General features: G+C 43.3%; 1 protein-coding gene across 1 annotated transcript in view; it reads right to left on the minus strand.

Moving 5' to 3' along the window:
- The window catches only part of UST (uronyl 2-sulfotransferase), a 585,268-nt gene extending 564,994 nt beyond the window's left edge, over positions 1-20,274 (minus strand). The window contains exon 1 of the mRNA XM_075339792.1: positions 18,541-20,274. Coding sequence (XP_075195907.1) covers positions 18,541-18,751 — 211 coding nt within the window. The 5' untranslated portion in view covers positions 18,752-20,274. The remainder of the gene's footprint in view (positions 1-18,540) is intronic.
- Positions 20,275-20,873: the final 599 nt, after the last annotated feature.

Raw genomic sequence — 20,873 nt, forward strand, 5'->3', positions numbered from 1 at the left:
ACAAGCATTTTCCTGACAGGTGTCTAATATATATGGCCATAACCGATGCAGACAAGAGCAGATGATTACTATGCACAATGTGCTTTGACATGTTCTGTGGGCTGCCTGGCCTAGAGCTTCATGGATGAGCTTTGGTTGCTTTGAAATATTTTCAATTCTAGCAACATGATAGATGACAAGGACAGATCTAGAAGGGCATTAATATGAACAAACTTAAAGGGAGCCCATCAGGTGCAACATGCACCCAGAGCCACGAGCAGTTCTGGGTGTATATTGCTAATCCCTGCCTAACTGTCCCTGTATACACTAGCATAGATAAAGGGATCTTTAGAAAAAGTATTTCTAAAGATTTTTTTATCTTATGCTAATGAGGGCAGGGACTAGTCCCTAAGCTTAGACGGCCCACATAGCATGCTAGCATGCCCCTGTGGGCGTAATAACATGCTAATTAATGAGCAACAACGCGCATATACCTTTCTGCTCATGGCGGCCACCAGAGGATGGATGCACTCTGTGCATGATACGGAGGCGTCATGCGCACTGTACTTCACTAAAGTCGGGAAACTTACACCCGGCATCAGTTTAGTGAGCATGATCGGAAGTCTCGGGTACTCTGGATCATGTGTAGAGCGCATCCATCCTCCGCCGGCCGCTATGAACAGTGAGGTATGTGAGCTCTGCTGCGTATTCGTTAGCATTTTAATACACCCACAGGAGCGTGCTACCATGCTATGTGGGCAAACTAGCTAAAGGAACAAACGTCCTCGGAACTAGTCCCGGCACTCATTAGCATATAATATACGATCTTTAGAAATAATTTTTTTTAAGATTTGTTTATTTATGCTAGTGTATACAGGGACTGCTAGGCAGGGAATACCTATATGCACCCAGAACTGCTCGAGGTTCTGGGTGCATATTGCACCTGACATATTCCCTTTAATAGAAACTTGGTACAAAAGTGTACCAATGATTTGAGTTCTTTATTATTACCTTGTATAGAAGGAATGTTTGTTAAGGTTGGATAAAAAACAAAAGGACAGGGGACAAATTCTGTGTGTTATTTTGTCCTTGCAGTGTTTCAACCCAATGTACGTTGTGATATTTTACAAACTAGCACTGAGGACAATATTGTCTGCCTAACAAAACAGAACAACTAACAAAAGCACACTCGCTTTATAAATATAGTCATGCTATGCTGTCTGGTTGGTAAAAGTTGGATTCAACCATACCCTGTTACTGTTGATATAATATAATTGCATTATAATTCAAAGACAAGTAAACCTGGCTGCAGGCAATGTGCTTCACATAGAGGAGTATTCACCAGAAGCGCTATCACTGCTGCGGACCACTGTAGAAAAGCTCCTGCCTCTTTAACCTTGTCTGTAGAGAAGGAAGATTAAATACTCAGCAACAATTGAATTCTGCTACTGGATGTAAATTTCATTGAGTGTCTATCCACACATAAGCAGTCATTGAGAAGAAACAGAATATACGTTATGAGCCCGGTTCATTCCTAGATCTGTTTCCTTGTTAATATAGCAACTACTATTATAGATTTTAATCCCTGCAAGTGGAGCTCATATTTTGTAAATCGGACCATACTGACTTTGTAAATGGAAAAGCATAAAAAAATGACTGCAAGGTGCTTATAAGACACAGTGGTGAAACAATCGAACACTGGCAAAGCATGAGAAGCTCGGAGCCAAAATAATGTCTATGAAGTGTGATGAGAGAATTTAACCACTTACTTGCCCACATTATTTACATTTTCCAAAGTAAACATGTTCTGCTTTTACTGTACATTATAAAAATATTGTGGATAACGTCTTTGAAACTTCACAGTAGGCAAATATATAAGATATTTTATTTACAAATATAGCAGTGATATGAACGATAACACTGTTCTACATATTTTCAAAAGTTGTTAGGTTCAGTTATGAAATGAGCCATTTCTTAATGATTTTGACCTGAATTCAAATGCCAATGAAAATTTTTAATTGTCTCTTATTTCTATGATATCAAAGTGTTTTCCTTTTACTTACATATAATTAATGCATAAAAGTTTCAGTACTTTGAAACATTAATATTTTTGCAAATATGAAGATGCAGAATATTTTGTTACAATAATTTTCTGATATTTTTTAGAGGAAACTTAGCAACAATTCAAATAACTAAAACCTGTCTAAACACTATTGCGAATTCTAAACAGAGAAATTGCACTCCGAAATGTTGTCGTCATTCGGTGACAATGCTTTATTTTTGCTAGTCTCTTGTACTCCTGTATTCCTGCATCAAATCATCTTTAACTATTATTTAACAGTAATCTGCACACATTCATGGATTTCATTTTTCTTGATATCTTTTCTCCATAGCCGCAATATCTTGGTAAAATCTCTCACCGTGCTTGTTGCTCACTGCTCTGCAGTTTGGTGGAACAAAGTCTAGATGCAAATGTAAGAAATACATTTTTAAGAACATGTTATAACCAAGATCTTTATACAGTATACCACAAAGTGAGTACACTCCTCACATTTTTGTACATATCGTATTTTGTTACATCTATTCATTGGACAACACAGAAGATATGACACTTTGATACAATGTAAAATAGTCAGTGTACAGCTTGTATAAAAGTGTAAATTTGGTATGCCCTATAAATAACTCAACACATAGCCATTAACGTCTAAATCGCTGGTATTAAAAGTGAGTACACCCCTAACTGAAAATGGCCAAATTGTGCCTGAAGTATCAATATTTTGTCACATATGACTCATTAATGACTGTGTATTTAGATTTTGAGCCCCAAAGGGAACAGTGTTGCCAATGTATGTAAATCGCTATGGAATTAATAGCGCTATATAAATGAATAAATATTATTATTATATTATTGTCTAATTTAGAGGGCACACCAAATTTACACTCTTATACAAGCTGTAAACGGAATACTTTACATTGTATCCAAGTGTCATATCTTCAGTATTGTCTCATGAAAAGATATAATAAAATATTTACAAAAATGTGAGGGGTGTACTGACATTTCTGATATACTGTACGTATCGATTAGATTTTCCACTAAAGTCTTCATAGTTATCTGCTCTTGAGTTTCTTAAATTATAGTATTTTTTGCTTTATAAGATACACCGGATTATAAGATGCACCCAAAATATAGAGATAAAAAAAGGTAAGAAAAAAAAATGGTGTCCATCTTATACTGGTGTCTTACCATAGGGAGGCGACAGCAGTGGTGCAGTGGGGGTCACAGGAGGCAGGGCATGATGCTGGAGTAGGGCAATGCTGGCTGCTATGTGGCCGGTTGTGCTCACTGCTGTGTGGCCGGCTGTGCTGGCCACTGTGTGGCCGAAAGTGCTGGCTGCGGCAGGGGACGTGCTGGCTCTGTGGAGCAGGACAGTGTGGGGGTGAGATGCTCTGTCGGCAATGCGATCTTCAAATAATGCCGCCTGGAATCGGCGCCTGCGCAGATTGAGCTCTCGGTTCAATGACAATCCAAGAGCTCCAACTGCACACGCGCCGACTCCTGGTGGCATTATTTGAAGGTCGCACCCTCCACAGAGCATCTCACCCGCCATGCTTCATATAGCACCCACCGCAGCCAGCACATCCTCGCACCACCGACAGAGCATTTCACCCACCGCAGCCAGCACAGCCCTGCAACGTCGACAGAGCATATCACCTGCCGCCGCCAGCATAGCCTCGCACCGCCTCTCACTGCCAACAGAGCGTCTGACCCGCCGCAACCAGCACAGCCCTGCACCGCCGACAGAGCAGCGCACCTGACGCAGTCAGCCCAGCCCTGCACTGCTAACGGAGCATCTCACTCACCGCACCACCCTGTTCCACACAGCGCCCACCTCAGCCAGCACAGCACCCATTCTCCACCTCTCATTAAGCTACCTTTGGATTGTAAGACCAAATTTTTGGGAGGAAAAGTGCGTCTTATAATCTGAAAAATACGGTAGTTACCACTAATGTGAATGCTACTCATGCAGCCTTTTTCTTGTCCTGCAACAAACAAAGAAACTCCTCATCTTGAAAAAGCTTACGAATCTGAGGGCCAATAAAAACTCCTTCCTCTATCTTTGCTTCACTCAACCTTGGAAATGTATCAATGAGATACTTGAATGCTATTGCATTTTTATCCATTGCCTTTACTAAGTTCTTCATTAGGCACAACTTGAGATGCTCTAGTGGTAACAAAATCTTGTGTGTCAATGAGTGCTGGACACAGGAAATTTTTGCTCCCTGACTGAAATGAATGTCGGAGAGGCTAGTCTTCTTTATTATAGAGATATTGTCTTGCATGAATATCCCACTCACACAGAAAACAGCAGTACTTTATGTATCCACTCTGAAGACCAAGCAAGAGGGCATCCACCTTTGAATCACCACAATGGCGCAACAAATGTTGGTCATAGTTCAGGTACCCCAACAGCTGTTTCATGTTGTCATAGGTTTTTATCATGTGGACTGCATAACCAACTGGCATTGAAGGTAGCGCATTGCCATTATTTAGCAAGATTGCTTTTAGCCTTGTTTTGGACAAATCAAGGAAGAGCCTCCATTCTTCTGGATTCTGAATTATATTAAGAACTTTCATTAAACTGTTGATGTTGTTCCATGCCATCCATTAAGACGAACTGGATAAGAACTTTATCACTATTGTGAAACAAAGAAATCCAAACATCAGTAGGAGATTCTACTGCTCGTAGCCTGGAACCTAAGAGCTCAGCCTTACTCTTGGACAGATCCACATCTCAAACAAGGTCATTCAATTCACTTTGTGTTATAAGATGTAGTTCAGTTGAGGTTGCTGACAGAAAGTCTGGGTTGTGAGAGGAAGATGCTTCATGACACTAAATGCCTCCTTCTTACCCACTTGACTCAACTGAAAATGTTTCTGGTGATTTTGGAACGGGCAGATCTTCTGTATGTGGTACTGGGCGTATTGCAGATGAAATGTTTGGATACTGTAAAGTCCACTTCTCTTTCCTTGAAAGTCCTTTCCTAATGGGGGGACACCATGCAGAAATGGCTATTGATTGTGTGATCGGTTGGGTCTCTCCAGATCTTTGGTACTGCAAAAAACAAATAGCCTCTTCCCATGCAACCACTGGGTAAGATATGATGCACATCTATTGCAGCATATGTGTGTAGCTCAACTCTTGTCCTGATCTCCTGCAGCCAAAATACAGGTTGTAGACTTTTCTTATCATGGTAGCCAAGTTTCACCTTTGTTATGCAAAAGTGATTTCTCCACATATGTAGCAAAAACTAACCATTTTGTTGATGCAAGAACAAGGCATATCTGAATAAAACATATAGAAACATATCAAAATGCTAAGAAACTAAGCTATGAAATCCTGAAGCTGTATACCTTATACAGCATTTAGAAAAGTAGAAGTGATCCAACTGTTGTTAGGATTATGTCATCTGGCTGAGTTGGCGTTTTTGATTGGTCACTCTAAGATGATAGAATACTGAAGGCTCAATCAACTAAATAGTTGGTGTAATAGGCTAGTTATTAACAATGCAATAATTATGATGAAATTATAGACACAAGTTTTCTATACGCCTGCATGAAAGGTGTCATAAGTAATTACAAACTCCCCTGGATCTTGAAAATTAGAGCCAAACAACAAATTTAAGCATAATTTTTTCAGCACCACAAAATTAGTTAAGTTTAACTGTTTTCATTTCTGAAACAATTTGGCTGTAGAACAGTGTATTCTATGCTAACAAGCAAAAGGGTAACAATGTTTTCAACTTTTGACTTTCAAGCTTCATTTCTCACCATCCACTACAGCTCTTGAGCATGAGACTACAATTATTTTATAGACTTGGCTATAACATACATAAATTTGACTTTAACTACAGTTTTTAGCATATAATTAGTTATGCAGATTATTCTAAAAATCTAAAATAACATTTTTATTATTTTGTTAATATTCTATAAATCCACCTTTGGCTTTCAACACCGCCTGAACCCTTCTGGGCATATGTTTGATCAGAATCAATCATGTCTCGACTGAAATCTGATCGCAGGTCTCTGCTACATGTTCCCAAAGTTGGTGCATACTGGTTAACTCACTTGGGTATGTATACAGCTTTTTCCCTCAACTCACAACTGTTCGATTGGGTTGAGGTCTGGGTCTGTGGGGGCCAATGTAGCACCTCTACTTCAGTGTTCACAGTCCCGGACTATAATATTGATTACTTATCCATGGAATATGCAATAGTTATACAGTCACATCAGACTCTATATGCCTACACATCGGGCTGGCAATAATTTCTGGTAATAACATTATATGAGCACATATGAATATTCTGTTCACATTTGTGTTAACTACCGTATTTTTCGGACTATAAGACGCACCGGACTATAAGACGCACCCTGGTTTTAGAGGAGGAAAATAGGAAAATAAAACTTTAAGCAAAAAAATGTGGTCATGACACACTGTTATGGGGCGAGGATCTGCTGCTGACACTATTATGGGGGTAATGTCTCCAAATTTTCTACTAAGGTACCCCATCCTGGTAATGATCCTCCTGCCTTGTATATGATCCTGCTCATATTCCCCCATCCTGCTCATATACCAGCATCCTGCTCATATTCCCCCATTCTGTTCATATACCCCTATCCTGTTCATACACCCCCCATCCATCCTGCTCATATACTCCCATCCTGTTCATATACCCCCATCCTGTTCATATACCCCCATCCTGTTCATATACCCCACATCCTGCTCATATACTCCCATCCTGCTCATATTCCCCCATCCTGTTCATATTCCCCCATCCTGTTCATATACCCCCATCCTGTTCATACACCCCCCATCCATCCTGTTCATATACCCCCATCCTGCTCATATACTCCCATCCTGTTCATATACCCCCATCCTGTTCATATACCCCCATCCTGTTCATATACCCCCATCCTGTTCATATACCCCCATCCTGTTCATATACCCCCATCCTGTTCATATACCCCCATCCTGTTCATATACCCCCCATCCATCCTGTTCATATACTGCCATCCTGTTCATATACCCCCCATCCTGTTCATATACCCCCCATCCATCCTGTTCATATACCCCCCATCCATCCTGCTCATATACTGCCATCCTGTTCATATACCCCATCCTGTTCATATACCCCCATCCTGCTCATATACTCCCATCCTGCTATATGCCCCCATCGTGCTCATATACCATCCTGGTATATGGCCTGTATCCTATAGCACAGAGAAAAAAAACAAACGTTTATACTCACCTTTTCCTCACTCCCTGCAGCCGATTATCTTCCTCTCTGCACCACTGACCTGTGTGTGTGTATGTGTGTGTGTGGAGCCGTTCCCCTGCAGCTCGCGATGTCTTCCTGTCTGTGCCGATCAGCTGACCAGCACAGATCAGCTGACCGGCACAGACAGGAAGAAATCGCGTGCTGCAGGGGAACAGCTCCACACACGGGGACGGGTGAGTGTACTGATTCACTGCACCCCGCGCTGATGATGACGCGCGGGGGGCAGTGAATACAGTCGCACATGATCACTCCAGGCTGTAATTGCCAGAGGTGATCATGCGGACCGGCTCTTTACTATGCGCGCGTCCCCGCTCCTCCTCCCGCCCACCTGTCAGCGCCGGCTTCTGCGCTGAGAAATGGGCGGGAGGATGGGCGTGCATATGTAATGAGCGGGCTCCTGCTACAGCCTGCTCGTGCCCCCGATGACCCGCTCCACCGCAGCACCTCATTCCCCGCAGCCACAGTCAGACCATAAGACGCACCCCCAACTTTCCCCCAACATTTGGGGGGAAAAAAGTGCGTCTTATGGTCCGAAAAATACGGTATATTCTATCAGGCTTCAATCAATATAAAATAATTAGAAAAAATATATAATTTGACAGAACCATTATAAAATTGGGGAAAAAATGAAACAGAGGAAAGCTAAAATTTAAAGAATCACAATAGATCTGTTATGGTGCATGTAAAAATCCACATTCTGACACCAGTTTAAACAAAGGTATTGATATGTTTGCTGTAAAATTCATTACTTCTAGGTTACATGTAGGAGACCCTATTTATAGCTGCAATTAATCTGTCATAGATGCAGTGGTATTTGTTCTGGTAAAATGACAAAAACAGGGTTCTTTGCTCACCATTACCATTTGTCATGTGATTAATGTGACACTGCTGCTATGGAGCACAGAAGCAAAAATTACAACCCAGATTTAAGCGTAACCTAAAAGGATAGTGTAGCGTAAAGTGCAATGCTTCACATGGAAAGTACAGAGACCACAACTTAAATTGTACGTCTGTTGTAGATGATACCAATGCACAAATATTAGAGCCTGATTTTTAAAAACCACAGCGTGTAAGCCAACCCTAAAACACTAAGCCAACCCTTTCTTGTAGGAGGCAACTAAGCAAAAATTCTGCATTGGCAAACAGGCTATATATTGTAGATTTCCTGTGCATATTCCACAGTAAGATCTAGAGAGTACAGTCCAATGAATGTCAATGGGGTTATACAAGGTCTCAATTAAATACTGCAGAAATATCCATAGCATGGAGCATCTGTTGCAGAAGGGTTTATAAACTCAACTCCAATTTTACATACTGTTAATCCCTTAACGACCGTGAAACGTACTGATACGTCCTAAACCATCAAGACGTAATCACCTGCGGCTGCTATGGGCAGCCGGAGGTGATTCCTTTCACATGTCAGCTGATTTGAACAGCTGAACAGCTGACATGTGTGCCTCACAGGCGCAGGTGGATCCGCAATCCATCCGTACCTGTTAACCCCTTAAATTGCGCTGTCAAAATGTGACAGCGTGATTTAAATCCCCGCTGAGGTAAACACATACTCACCCCCCGCCATCAGAAGTCACGTGACGTGATTACATGGAACTGATGGTTGCCATGGTAGCACAGGGTCATGTGATGACTCCTGTAGCTCTCATGACTCACTTCCTATAACAGCCGGCCGAGTGCTGCCTGTTACAAGAGACGAGTATTTCTGATGTTCTCAGCTGTGTAGCTGTGATCAGCAGATATGGAAGAGCGATCAGACTCCTGATCCTTAGGCTAGTTTCACACTTGCGTTGAACAGCATCCATTGCGTTGTGTGACGGATGCAACGGATGTGTTGCATTTAGTGGCACAACGGATGCAACGGATCGTACAAATCTTTTTTTTTTTTTCTTCTTTACAGTTTTACCGGCGCAGGACTATTGTGAACGATCAGCTGATTGCTCACAGCAGCCGGTCGCCGGGTGATCAGCTGATCGCTCACAGCAGCCGGTCGCCGGGTGATTAGCTGATCGTTCAGCCGCGGAGAATGTCTGCAGGGGGCGAAGTGCGAGGTGGGTGGAGCCGAGCGGGGCCATAGCGATGAGGACGTCAGTGCCGCGGGGACTGCATGGGTGGGGACAGGTGAGTGTGTGTGAGTGTGTGTATGTGTGTGTGTGTGTGTGCGTGTGTGTGTGTGTGCGTGTGTGTACATGCGGACTGCGGGAGGGGGCGGAGACGAGAGGGGAAGTGTCGGGCTCCCTGCACACGTAGCCAGGGTAAATATCGGGTAACTAAGCAAAGCACTTTGCTTGGTTACGTAGCCAGGGTAAATATCGGGTAACTAGGCAAAGCGCATTGCTTAGTAACCCGATGTGTACCCTGGTTACGAGAGCAGGGAGCCATAGAGAGCATGCGCAGCGAAATCCTACGGATTGCGCTGCTCAAAAAACGTTACATGCTGCGTTCCGTCCGCCCGGCGGAAGCAAAGCAGCATCGCCCAGCGGAAGCAACGCAGGTACTTCACTCGCAATCCGTCTGCCATACAAGTCTATGGGAAGCAGCGGAATCCGTTAATGGATTCCGCTGTTTTCCAAAATGGCGGATTGCAACTGAAGGAAAACAACGCAAGTGTGAAACTAGCCTTATAGTCCCCTAGGAGGACTAGTAAAATAAAAAAAGTTAAAAAAAAGTTTTAAAATTAAAAATAAAAAAAACTAAAAGTTTAAATCATTCCACTTTTGACACATTGAAAATTAAAGGGTTAAAAAAATATACACACATTTGGTATTGGCGCGTTCAGAAATGCCTGATCTATCAAAACTCAATAAATGTGATCGGTAAACGGAGTAGCGGCAAAAAAATTCCAAACACCACAATTACGTTTTTTGGTCACCGCAAACTGCAGTAACACGGGATAAAAACGAAGCAGCAGTGCAAAAAGGTACCGTTAAAAACATCAGCTCGAAGCACAAAAAATAAGCCATCACTGAGTCATAGATCCTGAAAAATGAGACCACTACTGGTCACAGAAAAAAGCACAAGAAGTGCACCACTTTTTTTGGACAAACTTCAGATTTTTTTAACCCCTTAGATAAAAGTAAACCTATACATGTTTGGTGTCTATGAAGTTGTACTGACCTGAGGCAATACACCGATACATCAGTTTTACCATATAATGAACATTGTAAATACAATATCCCAAAAACAATCATGCAATCGCACTTTTTTGCAATTTCTCCGCACTTGGAATTGTTTTGCCGTTTTCCAGTACACTATATGGTAAAACGTATGGTTTCATTTACAAGTACAACTCGTCCCACAAAAAACAAGTACTCACATGCAATATTGACAGAAAAATAAAGAAGTTACAGCTCTTGGAAGAAGGGGAGCAAAAAAAATGAACCTCTGAAAAACAGAATATCGGCCGGGGTGAAAGGGGTTAAAGAAAAGGTGAAGTGAACAGAAAATGCCCCAGAATTTCTTATAATTCCCACACAGGATATTTCTGCTGCATGTTAGCATGGCTTTAGAAATCCATAATGGATAAGACAAACTGTGAATATAAAAACACATGGTACATGCTAAAATCTGTGAAGTTTATTTTACTAAAAACCGTGCATGGATCATATTATCGGACATGTAAACTTCCCTTCATATTTGCAGGTCCTGCGGCATTTTGTACCTAATCCTTAATTTCCCCTCAGGCTTTCGTTATAAGTGATTTACTTAACTTGATATCCATGAAAAGCAACTCACTAAACCCGTACAGTTTAATCCTAAACATGACAATTCAGGACAAGGAGCTCACATGATATAGTGTGTTACTCACATGCACTCTTAAATCCTTGGTCATAATTTTGTGCCAAACTATTGCAGGCACCAATGATTGAGTTATCTAGCGGTGTGTAAACCATGGGTTACATGCACCGACTCACACAAGCATACACTACAGCTGTGCCTACTGCGACATTGCAGCTAGTTAAACCCACACAAACTCTGATTTCATATTGGACAAATGACCGTAAAATGCTAGAACAACAGTCATTTTATTGACTGGAAAGTACAGCTCCAAGTTGACCACCTTTTAAGGATCTGTCCATAATCACGTGCTACCGCATAAAAGCATAGTGGAAGACTTTGGTCTACACTCTCATTATTTAAAGCGAGAACATATACCGTATACCATATACCGCATGGTATACTTTTGTCCCTATGTGTAGAAAGCAAAGTATCGTGAAGGCATTGTAATTGTGGAGCTGGAGTAATGGGTTCCAATACAGCCAAAAGAACAAATCAGCAAGGAGATTATAAGTTCTCCTTGTGTTTCCTTCTTCTCATAGACATATTAGTAGGAAATTTAGATTGTGAGTCTCACTGTGGGGACAATGAGTGATGACAATGTCTGTAAAGTGCTATGTTTGTGCTATATAACCTACAAGAATACGCAAATAATTATAATTTCCTATACAGTAAGAAAAGAAAAAAGCCTTTCAACACATAAAAGTGAAGCGTAGACTAGGTGAATGAGGTGCTACAGATACATTTGATATAGCCCTCAATTATCAAGAGTAAAACACAATGTGAACAGACTCACCTGTAAATAGTTACATTTTTTACCACAAATGCTTTCATAATTAACACAAATCAGGTGTCTAGACTTTAAGGGGAATACCAGGTATTTCTTTTGAAGAACAAGGCATATTGACACTCCAATACGTTTAACACCGAGATAAAATCACCAAATATTTTGCAATATTCATGCTATTAGGGGGCATATCGAACAAATCAAACTTTGGTTTCAGTAAAATGAATAAACTTGAGCTAATGAGCAATGTCATAGCAGCATCTTCAGTCTGCTGACATACTTGGTACTAAAACAAGAACGCAGCTGGTAATGAATCTCAGCTGTTGTGCAGAGGTCAAACATGGAACCAAGAGAGAACGTCTCAGCGTCTTTACAACATTGGCTTTTATGCCTGGTTGCTAATCGCACAGTTTAATTACACAGTTAAGAATATGAAGCCGCATTTCCATATTTCTACATTTTTATTTACCAGCGTACAGTCGTACTGGGTTCATACATTCCAGAAAAGATTTAACAGCTCAATTCAAAGGCAGTTCTCTGAAGCTGAGCTGGTCTGGCCAAACCTTGAAATATTCTCCAATTCAATGGATATGGTCACAATCTGAGCACAAATTCTTGTGGAAATGGGTAAGTAAGAGCGTCTGTGAGACATCAAAACTAGAATGTAAACTCCGCAACACAGATTCTGTAATACTGGATGCAATAATACAACCAGCATGGATATAAAAGAAGAAAAAAGAAATAACACCTTGTAAAAAGGAGGAAAATGGGCCATGTCTACCAATTATACACAGCTTAAAGACAATGTGACCTGATCTCAGGTCATCCCCTGTAAGGGGAAAAAGATATGAAGGGGGAATCTGCAAACAAGTCAATGAAACAAATATTAGGTATGAATGTCAGTAGTTTAGACATCACTGCCTTCTAGGAGTAATGTCATAAGCTGTATGTCTCCTGAACACAGAGGTTCTCTTTCTGGGGGTGTTCTGTAGCATGACGCATGATTTAGACCTCTGTGAGTCACGTATTTGTTTTATCTGTGAGTTTCATGGATAACGCAAGTGCCCTTTTTAGTCTATGATGATACTTACATACCTGTGTGTGTGAACCTAGTGGTCCACAAAAAAATCTAAGTCAAAAATTAAAATTACCCATACAAGTCTATGGCTCCATCAAAATCACGGGCAGCACATGGATGGCATCAGTGTACAGTTTGTGGGGTTGGCCAGTCTAAAATAACAAATCTGCAGTCCCTCTATGTGATGCTGACTTGTGAATCCTTACACCTTGCGCACTGAGCACTGTGAGAGTACTCCACTGGTAGCACTGGGAACGGCAGTCACGTGGCCACAAGTATGTTAGCGGCCCTGACACCAGAGAATTCTCACAGCAAGCAGTATGCGCAATTTGATGATTCACAAGTCTGCAGTCACAGAGAGTGACTGCAGACTTGTCGTTTAAGATCGGACAACCCTTTAAGCAGTCAGAAATAATGAATTATGAAATCAGAGGCTCTCTTAAGTGCAGTGGGAGATTCATGCACTTCTTTTGGAGCCCATGGTATATCTGTGTGTATGAACCCTTAAGCTTTTTTAATATTAAAATTAATCTTGTCAGGTGATAAAGTAATAAAATTTATTCTATCGCAGTTTCCCATACTGACAACTAATACCCAATTCCCACTTTACTTTATGAAAAATAAATCCCAACACCTCAGTGTGTAAAGTCAGGTTTCATAGCTAAAAATCACTCTGCTGTATATTAGCTCAATTGACGGCAGGCTATCCACTCCATGTAAATGGGACAGAGTAAAAGGAGATTTGAGATTTTATATTACTGCAGCCTTGTACTTCCTTCCTGCTGAGAGATATACAGTCATGGTTGATGCCCTTGAAATTGTTCCAGAACAGTAAGTATTTCCCCCCAGAAAACTATTGCAATTACACATGTATTGTGATATACATGGTAATTTCTTTTGTTTTTATTGAATCAACACAAAAAAAATAATTTCACTCAAAACTCTAAATAGGAGCTAGACAAAATTGTTGACACATTCCAAAATTGTGGGTAAACAACTTTGTTTCAAGCATGTGATGTTCGCTCAAATTTACTTGTGGCAAGTAACAGGTGTGGGCAATATGAAAACCATACCTGAAACAAGATAAAAAGGGGGAAAGTTGACTCAATCTTTGCATTGTGTGTCTGCCACACTAAGCATGGAGAACAGAGGAGAAGAGAACTGTCTGAGGACTTGTAAACCAAAATTGTTGAAAAAAGGTTTCAAGTCCATCTCCAGAGATCTTGAAGTTATTTTGTTCATGGTGCGCATCATAATCAGTAAATTTTCAACCCCTTGCCAGCCACAGAAGATAATCTCTCTGGACATGGACAGCAGAGAAAAACTGATGAAAAGTTGCAATGCAGAATAGTCTGAATAGTGGATAAGCAGGCTCCGGGTGCATCAGTGTCAGTGCAATTATCTGTCTATATTTTAACGAATTGAAATGCTATGGCAGGAGACCCGGGAGGACCTCACTGCTGACACAGATACATAAAGGTAGACTGCAGTTTGTCAAAATGTACGTGAGTGAACAAAAATCCTTCTGGGAAAGTGCTTTGTGGGAAGAGACCAAGATAGAGCTTTTTTGTACTGCCCATTTTTGGGGTTTTGTGTGAAATTATGTCGTTTTTTTTGGGTTGTTCCAGTACACACAAATGAAATAAACATGTATAACAAAACATGTGTAATTCCATTCATTTTCTGGTACAATTCAAGGGTGTAAAATTAAATTGCTTTATTGCAACTGTCCACAAGTGCCCCATGATGACAAAACATTTCAGGCTACTCAATTTGGACACTTATCAAGATATGACGCACCATTTCTGCAAGCAAGATGGCCAATATAAGAGAATCACTTTGCAGGACGGCCATGTCAATAGTTCGTGACTACTGGACAGGAGTCCTGTGAAATTTCTTTTACTTACCATCATTACCGACATCTCTTTTGATTAGTAGCCCCAGTGCAATATCATGTGTGCATCACGCCAAAATAGTGTTGCCTTGCCAGGCCTACAAGAGAGGTGCCGAAGTTGACATCAAATTGGAAGCAGTTAGCAAAGCTCCTACTTGGCAGCCAGGATATACTCACTTGACCTCTGCACCAGAGTCCTGCAAATGTATTTGCTTATCTTTGCATGAGCACCACTCTATTGACACACCTCCTTGGGCAGGCAGTAAGAATAAGGGTGGTGTCACACACAGCGACGACAACGATGTCGCTGCTACGTCACTATTTTCTTTGACGTTGCAGCGACGTCCCGTTGCTGTCGCTGTGTGTGACATCCAGCAACGACCTGGCCCCTGCTGTGAGGTCGCCGGTCGTTGGTGAATGTCCAGCTTCATTTTTTGGTCGTCGCTCTCCCGCTGTGACGCACACATCGCTGTGTGTGACAGCGAGAGAGCGACAAAATGAAGCGAGCAGGAAGCAGGAGCCGGCGTCTGGCAGCTGCGGAAAGCTGTAACCACTGTAAACATCGGGTAACCAAGGGAAGCCCTTCCCTTGGTTACCCGATATTTACCTTCGTTACCAGCGTCCGCCGCTCTCGCTGCCAGTGCCGGCTCCTGCTCTCTGCACATGTAGCTGCAGTACACATTGGGTAATTATCCCGATGTGTACTGTAGCTAGGAGAGCAGGGAGCCAGCGCTAAGCAGTATGTGCGGCTCCCTGCTCTCTGCACATGTAGCTGAAGTACACATTGGGTAATTAACCCGATGTGTACTGTAGCTAGGAGTGCAGGGAGCCAGCGCTAGGCAGTGTGTGCGGCTCCCTGCACATGTAGCACAACGACACGTGTCGTTATGATCGCTGCTTCTGCTGTGTTTGACAGCTAAGCAGCGATCATAACAGCGACTTACAAGGTCGCTGTTGCGTCACAGAAAATGATGACGTAACAGCGACGTCGTTGTCGCTATGTGTGAACCCAGCTTAAGAATCCAGTGGCGGTTGAGCACCACTTGAGTCATGCTAGGTACTGGGAAGTACCAAGCGAATGGCGAACGGGAAGGGAAAGGAAAGCCTGTGTATAAGGAAGGGGGAGATTGTGACCCCTGATCAAGGTTCCGCACCTGTGCGCCAAGCTGGATACCTGACCCTGAAGTCCGTCCTAGGTAGGGAGCTGATAAGATGAGCACTTATTCAACCCCACTGACCTCTAAAGAAGACACAGGGATAACAAACAGAGGGAAAGTGAACATATAACTTATCTCCAGATGACTCAGGGAGAGGAACTGCAACAACCACAAAGTTTCTCTAGATATATACAAGCCGACTGCTTGTACTGAAGACTTATTAAGGGTCTAAGAGCTATCACTACCACAGAGTAATGCAGGGTCCGAAAGGGCTGAAAACAAAACAGAAACATACTGCTCAAAAAAAAAAAGGGAACACTTGAACAAGGATTTTGTATTTTGGTGTTCTCTTTATTATTTTGAGCAGTATAGTAAAAGGTCAGGGAGCAGTTTGCGCAGCCAAATGCTGTGATCATCTATAGCGAGACATCGCAGGGCTGTCTGTCAACCGTGACACACCCATGACACTTTGGTAGTTAAGTGAATAGATGCCTTCAGTACAGCGCCATAAGCCCCCTGGAGTAGAGCAACCGTACGCATGCCTGACCAGTTCTGTACTCAAAGTCTCACCATGGTCATGAAATAAGTAGGAACAGAGGACATCAAATCCTCACTCCTGAGGGTTCTTATCGGTGATTAGATACATATGACCTATCCTATGGAATTAGATAAATGTTGGTCCTGGGAGTAAACTATGGTGCTAAGGTTAGTTTCCTCACGTAAAACACTTTAAGTATTTGTTAGGCTCAATACTGATACATTTGAGGTGTATTTAAGTGTACTCACCAGGAAAGTCTCCGTATATATACACAAATATTCAAAAAGAATATTAATTTGCTATATGGTTGACCAGTGTATGCCAAGATTGCACAGTCTAATTCTACTGAGAAGCATGGTCAACTAATGTAATAAATAATTTAAAGTGCATGATACAATTTTTTTGCTTCATTGCAGTATATGGCATAGAGGTGCACAAAAGTGATGAGCAAGCACTACCATGCTCGGGTGCTCAGTACTCGTAACAGGAGATTTCCTGGAAAAATCCTCAAGTGCCCATTTGACTTCCATTATACTCTTGTGTGCAAGGAAAGCCCATCCAAGCGCATGGCTGCTTGTTACGAGTACCGAGCACCCGAGCATGGTAGTGCTCGCTCATCACTAATGCATATATACAGTATGTTCATATAGCTGAATTGAACGTGTCCACCTATAGTCTATCGCTCTGTCAGCATCATAGTGAATTAATGATACAGCGGTTGAGCATCTGCACTGTCCTTCCATTCTAGTGGTGCATAAAAGTGCCCTGTTCTGGTGATCGGCCAGCAAATAGACCTCAATGATTTAGAAATTGTCACCTTTCCTTTTGATAGATGATAACTTCTCCCTACTGGAATACCCATATAAGTTATAACAAATGCATACACAGTTCTGGTAACTAGTTAGATTTTTTAATGATTTCCCAGATACTGATATTCAAGAATCAGCTGATCATCTCACATTAAAAAAAATCCCCAACTTATCTTCTTGATGGATCCTAAGGACTAATAAGTCCATGCAAAGTAGCACACACACTGCCACAGGTAAAGGCTCTGCCTGCAATCTCAGCAATGTAAAAACTTCACAAGAAACAGATCTACAGCATGTGACACATGTCATTGATGATACACCTCTGGCTGCTCTACAATTCCGACCAGATGTAGGTAACACGTGATAAGTACTGTCAGGGATGTACAACCCGCCTATGCTGCAGGTGCTGCATCAGAGTGCATGGCACAGTGCATCATTAGAGCGCAGGGCACAGTGACAGGGCAAAGGGACAGGGCACAGTGCATCATTACAGTGCTGGTCACAGTGACAGGGCAAAGGGACAGGGCACAGTGCATCATTACAGTGCTGGTCACAGTGACAGGGCAAAGGGACAGGGCACAGTGCATCATTACAGTGCTGGTCACAGTGACAGGGCAAAGGGACAGGGCAAAGTGACAGGACACAGTGCAGGGCAAAGTGACAGGGCACAGTGCAGGGCAAAGTGACAGGGCACAGTGCATCATTAGACTGCAGGGCACAGTGCAGGGCACAGTGACAGGGCACAGTGACAGGGCAAAGTGACAGGGCACAGTGCAGGGCAAAGTGACAGGGCACAGTGCATCATTAGACTGCAGGGCACAGTGACAGGGCAAAGGGACAGGGCACAGTCCATCATTACAGTGCTGGTCACAGTGACAGGGCAAAGTGACAGGGCACAGTGACAGGGCAAAGTGACAGGGCACAGTGCAGGGCAAAGTGACAGGACACAGTGCAGGGCAAAGTGACAGGGCACAGTGCATCATTAGAGCGCTGGTCACAGTGACAGAGCAAAGTGACTGGGAAAAGTGTAGTTCAAAGTGACAGGGCACAGTGCATCATTAGCGCGCAGGGCACAGTACAGGGCACTGATCTCATACATTCCTGTCTGGCAGATGTACTGTCAGCCAACTCCAGTATACGCACACCACAGTGGGCACAATTGGCAGCTTACCCAGGTAGAGGCGCAGATCCAGGAGAAGCTGGGGGGGTCCTCCATTCAGCTGGTAGAACAGGGAGCCCAGGCAAAAGAGAAGCAGAGTTGCCATGCAGAAGCCATAGTCTCGCAGAGACAACCTGGGCAGCCTGTTATTGGAGGCACCGTGCACGTTGTTCTTGGGGACATGATGGCTGATGTGGTTATTGTTAGTAGTCTTCTTCATCATATCTCCTCCTTACACAGCCCGGCAGGAAGAGCTCACCCATCCGCCTGAAGAAGACAAGAGCTGCTGCCTTCTGGCTCATTGGAGAAGTTGGAGGCAGAGTTTGTGAGAAGCCTCTTAAGTTAGGAGCTGCTTTCTTTCCATTGGCCGCACACTGGTCACTTGAAGTTCTGCTCCACCAGGCTGGGCTGCTCTCTGCTGCGATGTCCAGCTGCAGGGTCCTCTGCTATCTTCTGTGTGCTCGCTGGTGTCCGTCTGCACTGTGCAGGGTCCTCTGCTATCTTCTGTGTGTTCGCAGGCTGCACTATACGCAGCGTCCTCTGCTATCTTCTGTGTGCTCGCTGGTGTCTGTGCAGGATCTTCTGCTATCTTCTGTGTGCTCGCTGGTGTCTGTGCAGGATCTTCTGCTATCTATCTTCTGTGTGCTCGCTGGTGTCTGTGCAGGATCCTCTGCTATCTTCTGTGTGCTCGCTGGTGTCTGTGCAGGATCCTCTGCTATCTATCTTCTGTGTACTCGCTGGTGTCTGTGCAGGATCCTCTGCTATCTATCTTCTGTGTGCTCGCTGGTGTCTGTGCAGGATCGTCTGCTATCTATCTTCTGTGTGCTCGCTGGTGTCTGTGCAGGATCCTCTGCTATCTTCTGTGTGCTCGCTGGTGTCTGTGCAGGATCCTCTGCTATCTATCTTCTGTGTACTCGCTGGTGTCTGTGCAGGATCCTCTGCTATCTATCTTCTGTGTGCTCGCTGGTGTCCGGCTGCACTGTGCAGCTTTCTCTGCTATCTTCTGTCTGCTCGCAGGCTGCACTGTGAACTCCCTCTGCTATCTTCTGTGTGCTTGTACTGTGCAGCGTCCTCTGCTATCTGCTGGTGTTCGTCTGCACTGTGCTAGATTCTCTGCTATCTTCTGTGTGCTCGCTGGTGTTCGTCTGCACTGTGCAGCTTCCTCTGCTATCTTCTGTGTGCTCGCTGGTGTTCGTCTGCACTGTGCAGCTTCCTCTGCTATCTTCTGTGTGCTCGCTGGTGTTCGTCTGCACTGTGCTAGATTCTCTGCTATCTTCTGTGTGCTCGCTGGTGTTCGTCTGCACTGTGCAGCTTTCTCTGCTATCTTCTGTGTGCTCGCTGGTGTTCGTCTGCACTGTGCAGCTTCCTCTGCTATCTTCTGTGTGCTCGCTGGTGTTCGTCTGCACTGTGCAGCTTCCTCTGCTATCTTCTGTGTGCTCGCTGGTGTTCGTCTGCACTGTGCTAGATTCTCTGCTATCTTCTGTGTGCTCGCTGGTGTTCGTCTGCACTGTGCAGCTTTCTCTGCTATCTTCTGTGTGCTCGCTGGTGTTCGTCTGCACTGTGCAGCTTTCTCTGCTATCTTCTGTGTGCTCGTAGACTGCGAGCTCGCCCCTCCTTCCTTCCCTCACTTCTCTCCGTCCTCAGTCCCAGTATCCCGCGCTCTCCGGTACAGAGCTGCAGGCTGGGCTTGTGTCCTTCTCCTCAGGTTACTAGGGCTATCACATTACCATTCTCCGTTCTCCACAACAGAAGGCTTTCCCTTCTTTTAGTAACTTGCAAATAGGAAGAAAGTTGTTTTCATTTCTTGCTTTTTTTGCTTTGACCATCCCCCCACATTCTCAGACTTCTTTATTTCCACACCAGCGACCTCTTGGGGCTTCAGCTGAATTTCTCCATGTCAGGGTTTAATACAGGAGACTCCAACAGCTCAGTTTTAAGTGAAAGAAATTGGAAGTTAAAGGGAAGGTCTTGCGGTTTTTTATTTTTGTATTAATAATAGTGATAATGAAATCAAGTATTTTTAATACAAAAATAAAATCACTGCTTATTTCGTTTTTGTTTAATTCTAGTTTTACTGAAGGTACTGGGGGCTGCCATGTTGGATTCGCTATGTGTAACGAGAGCTAGTCACTCCTTTATGGCAGCCCCTGTGCATAGAGAACAGTGGTCGGGACCCGACCCCATAGACTAAAGCCTGCTTTACACGTTGCAATTTCACATACGATATCGTATGCGATTTGCAACGTCCCCATCGCATGTGCGGCACGTTCAATTTGTTGAACATGCCGCAGAAACGATTAACCCCCGTCACACGTACTTACCCGTCCATACGACTTCGCTGTTGG

This window comes from Anomaloglossus baeobatrachus, chromosome 3 (genome assembly GCF_048569485.1).
Source record: "Anomaloglossus baeobatrachus isolate aAnoBae1 chromosome 3, aAnoBae1.hap1, whole genome shotgun sequence".
Taxonomy (NCBI): Eukaryota; Metazoa; Chordata; class Amphibia; order Anura; family Aromobatidae; genus Anomaloglossus; species Anomaloglossus baeobatrachus.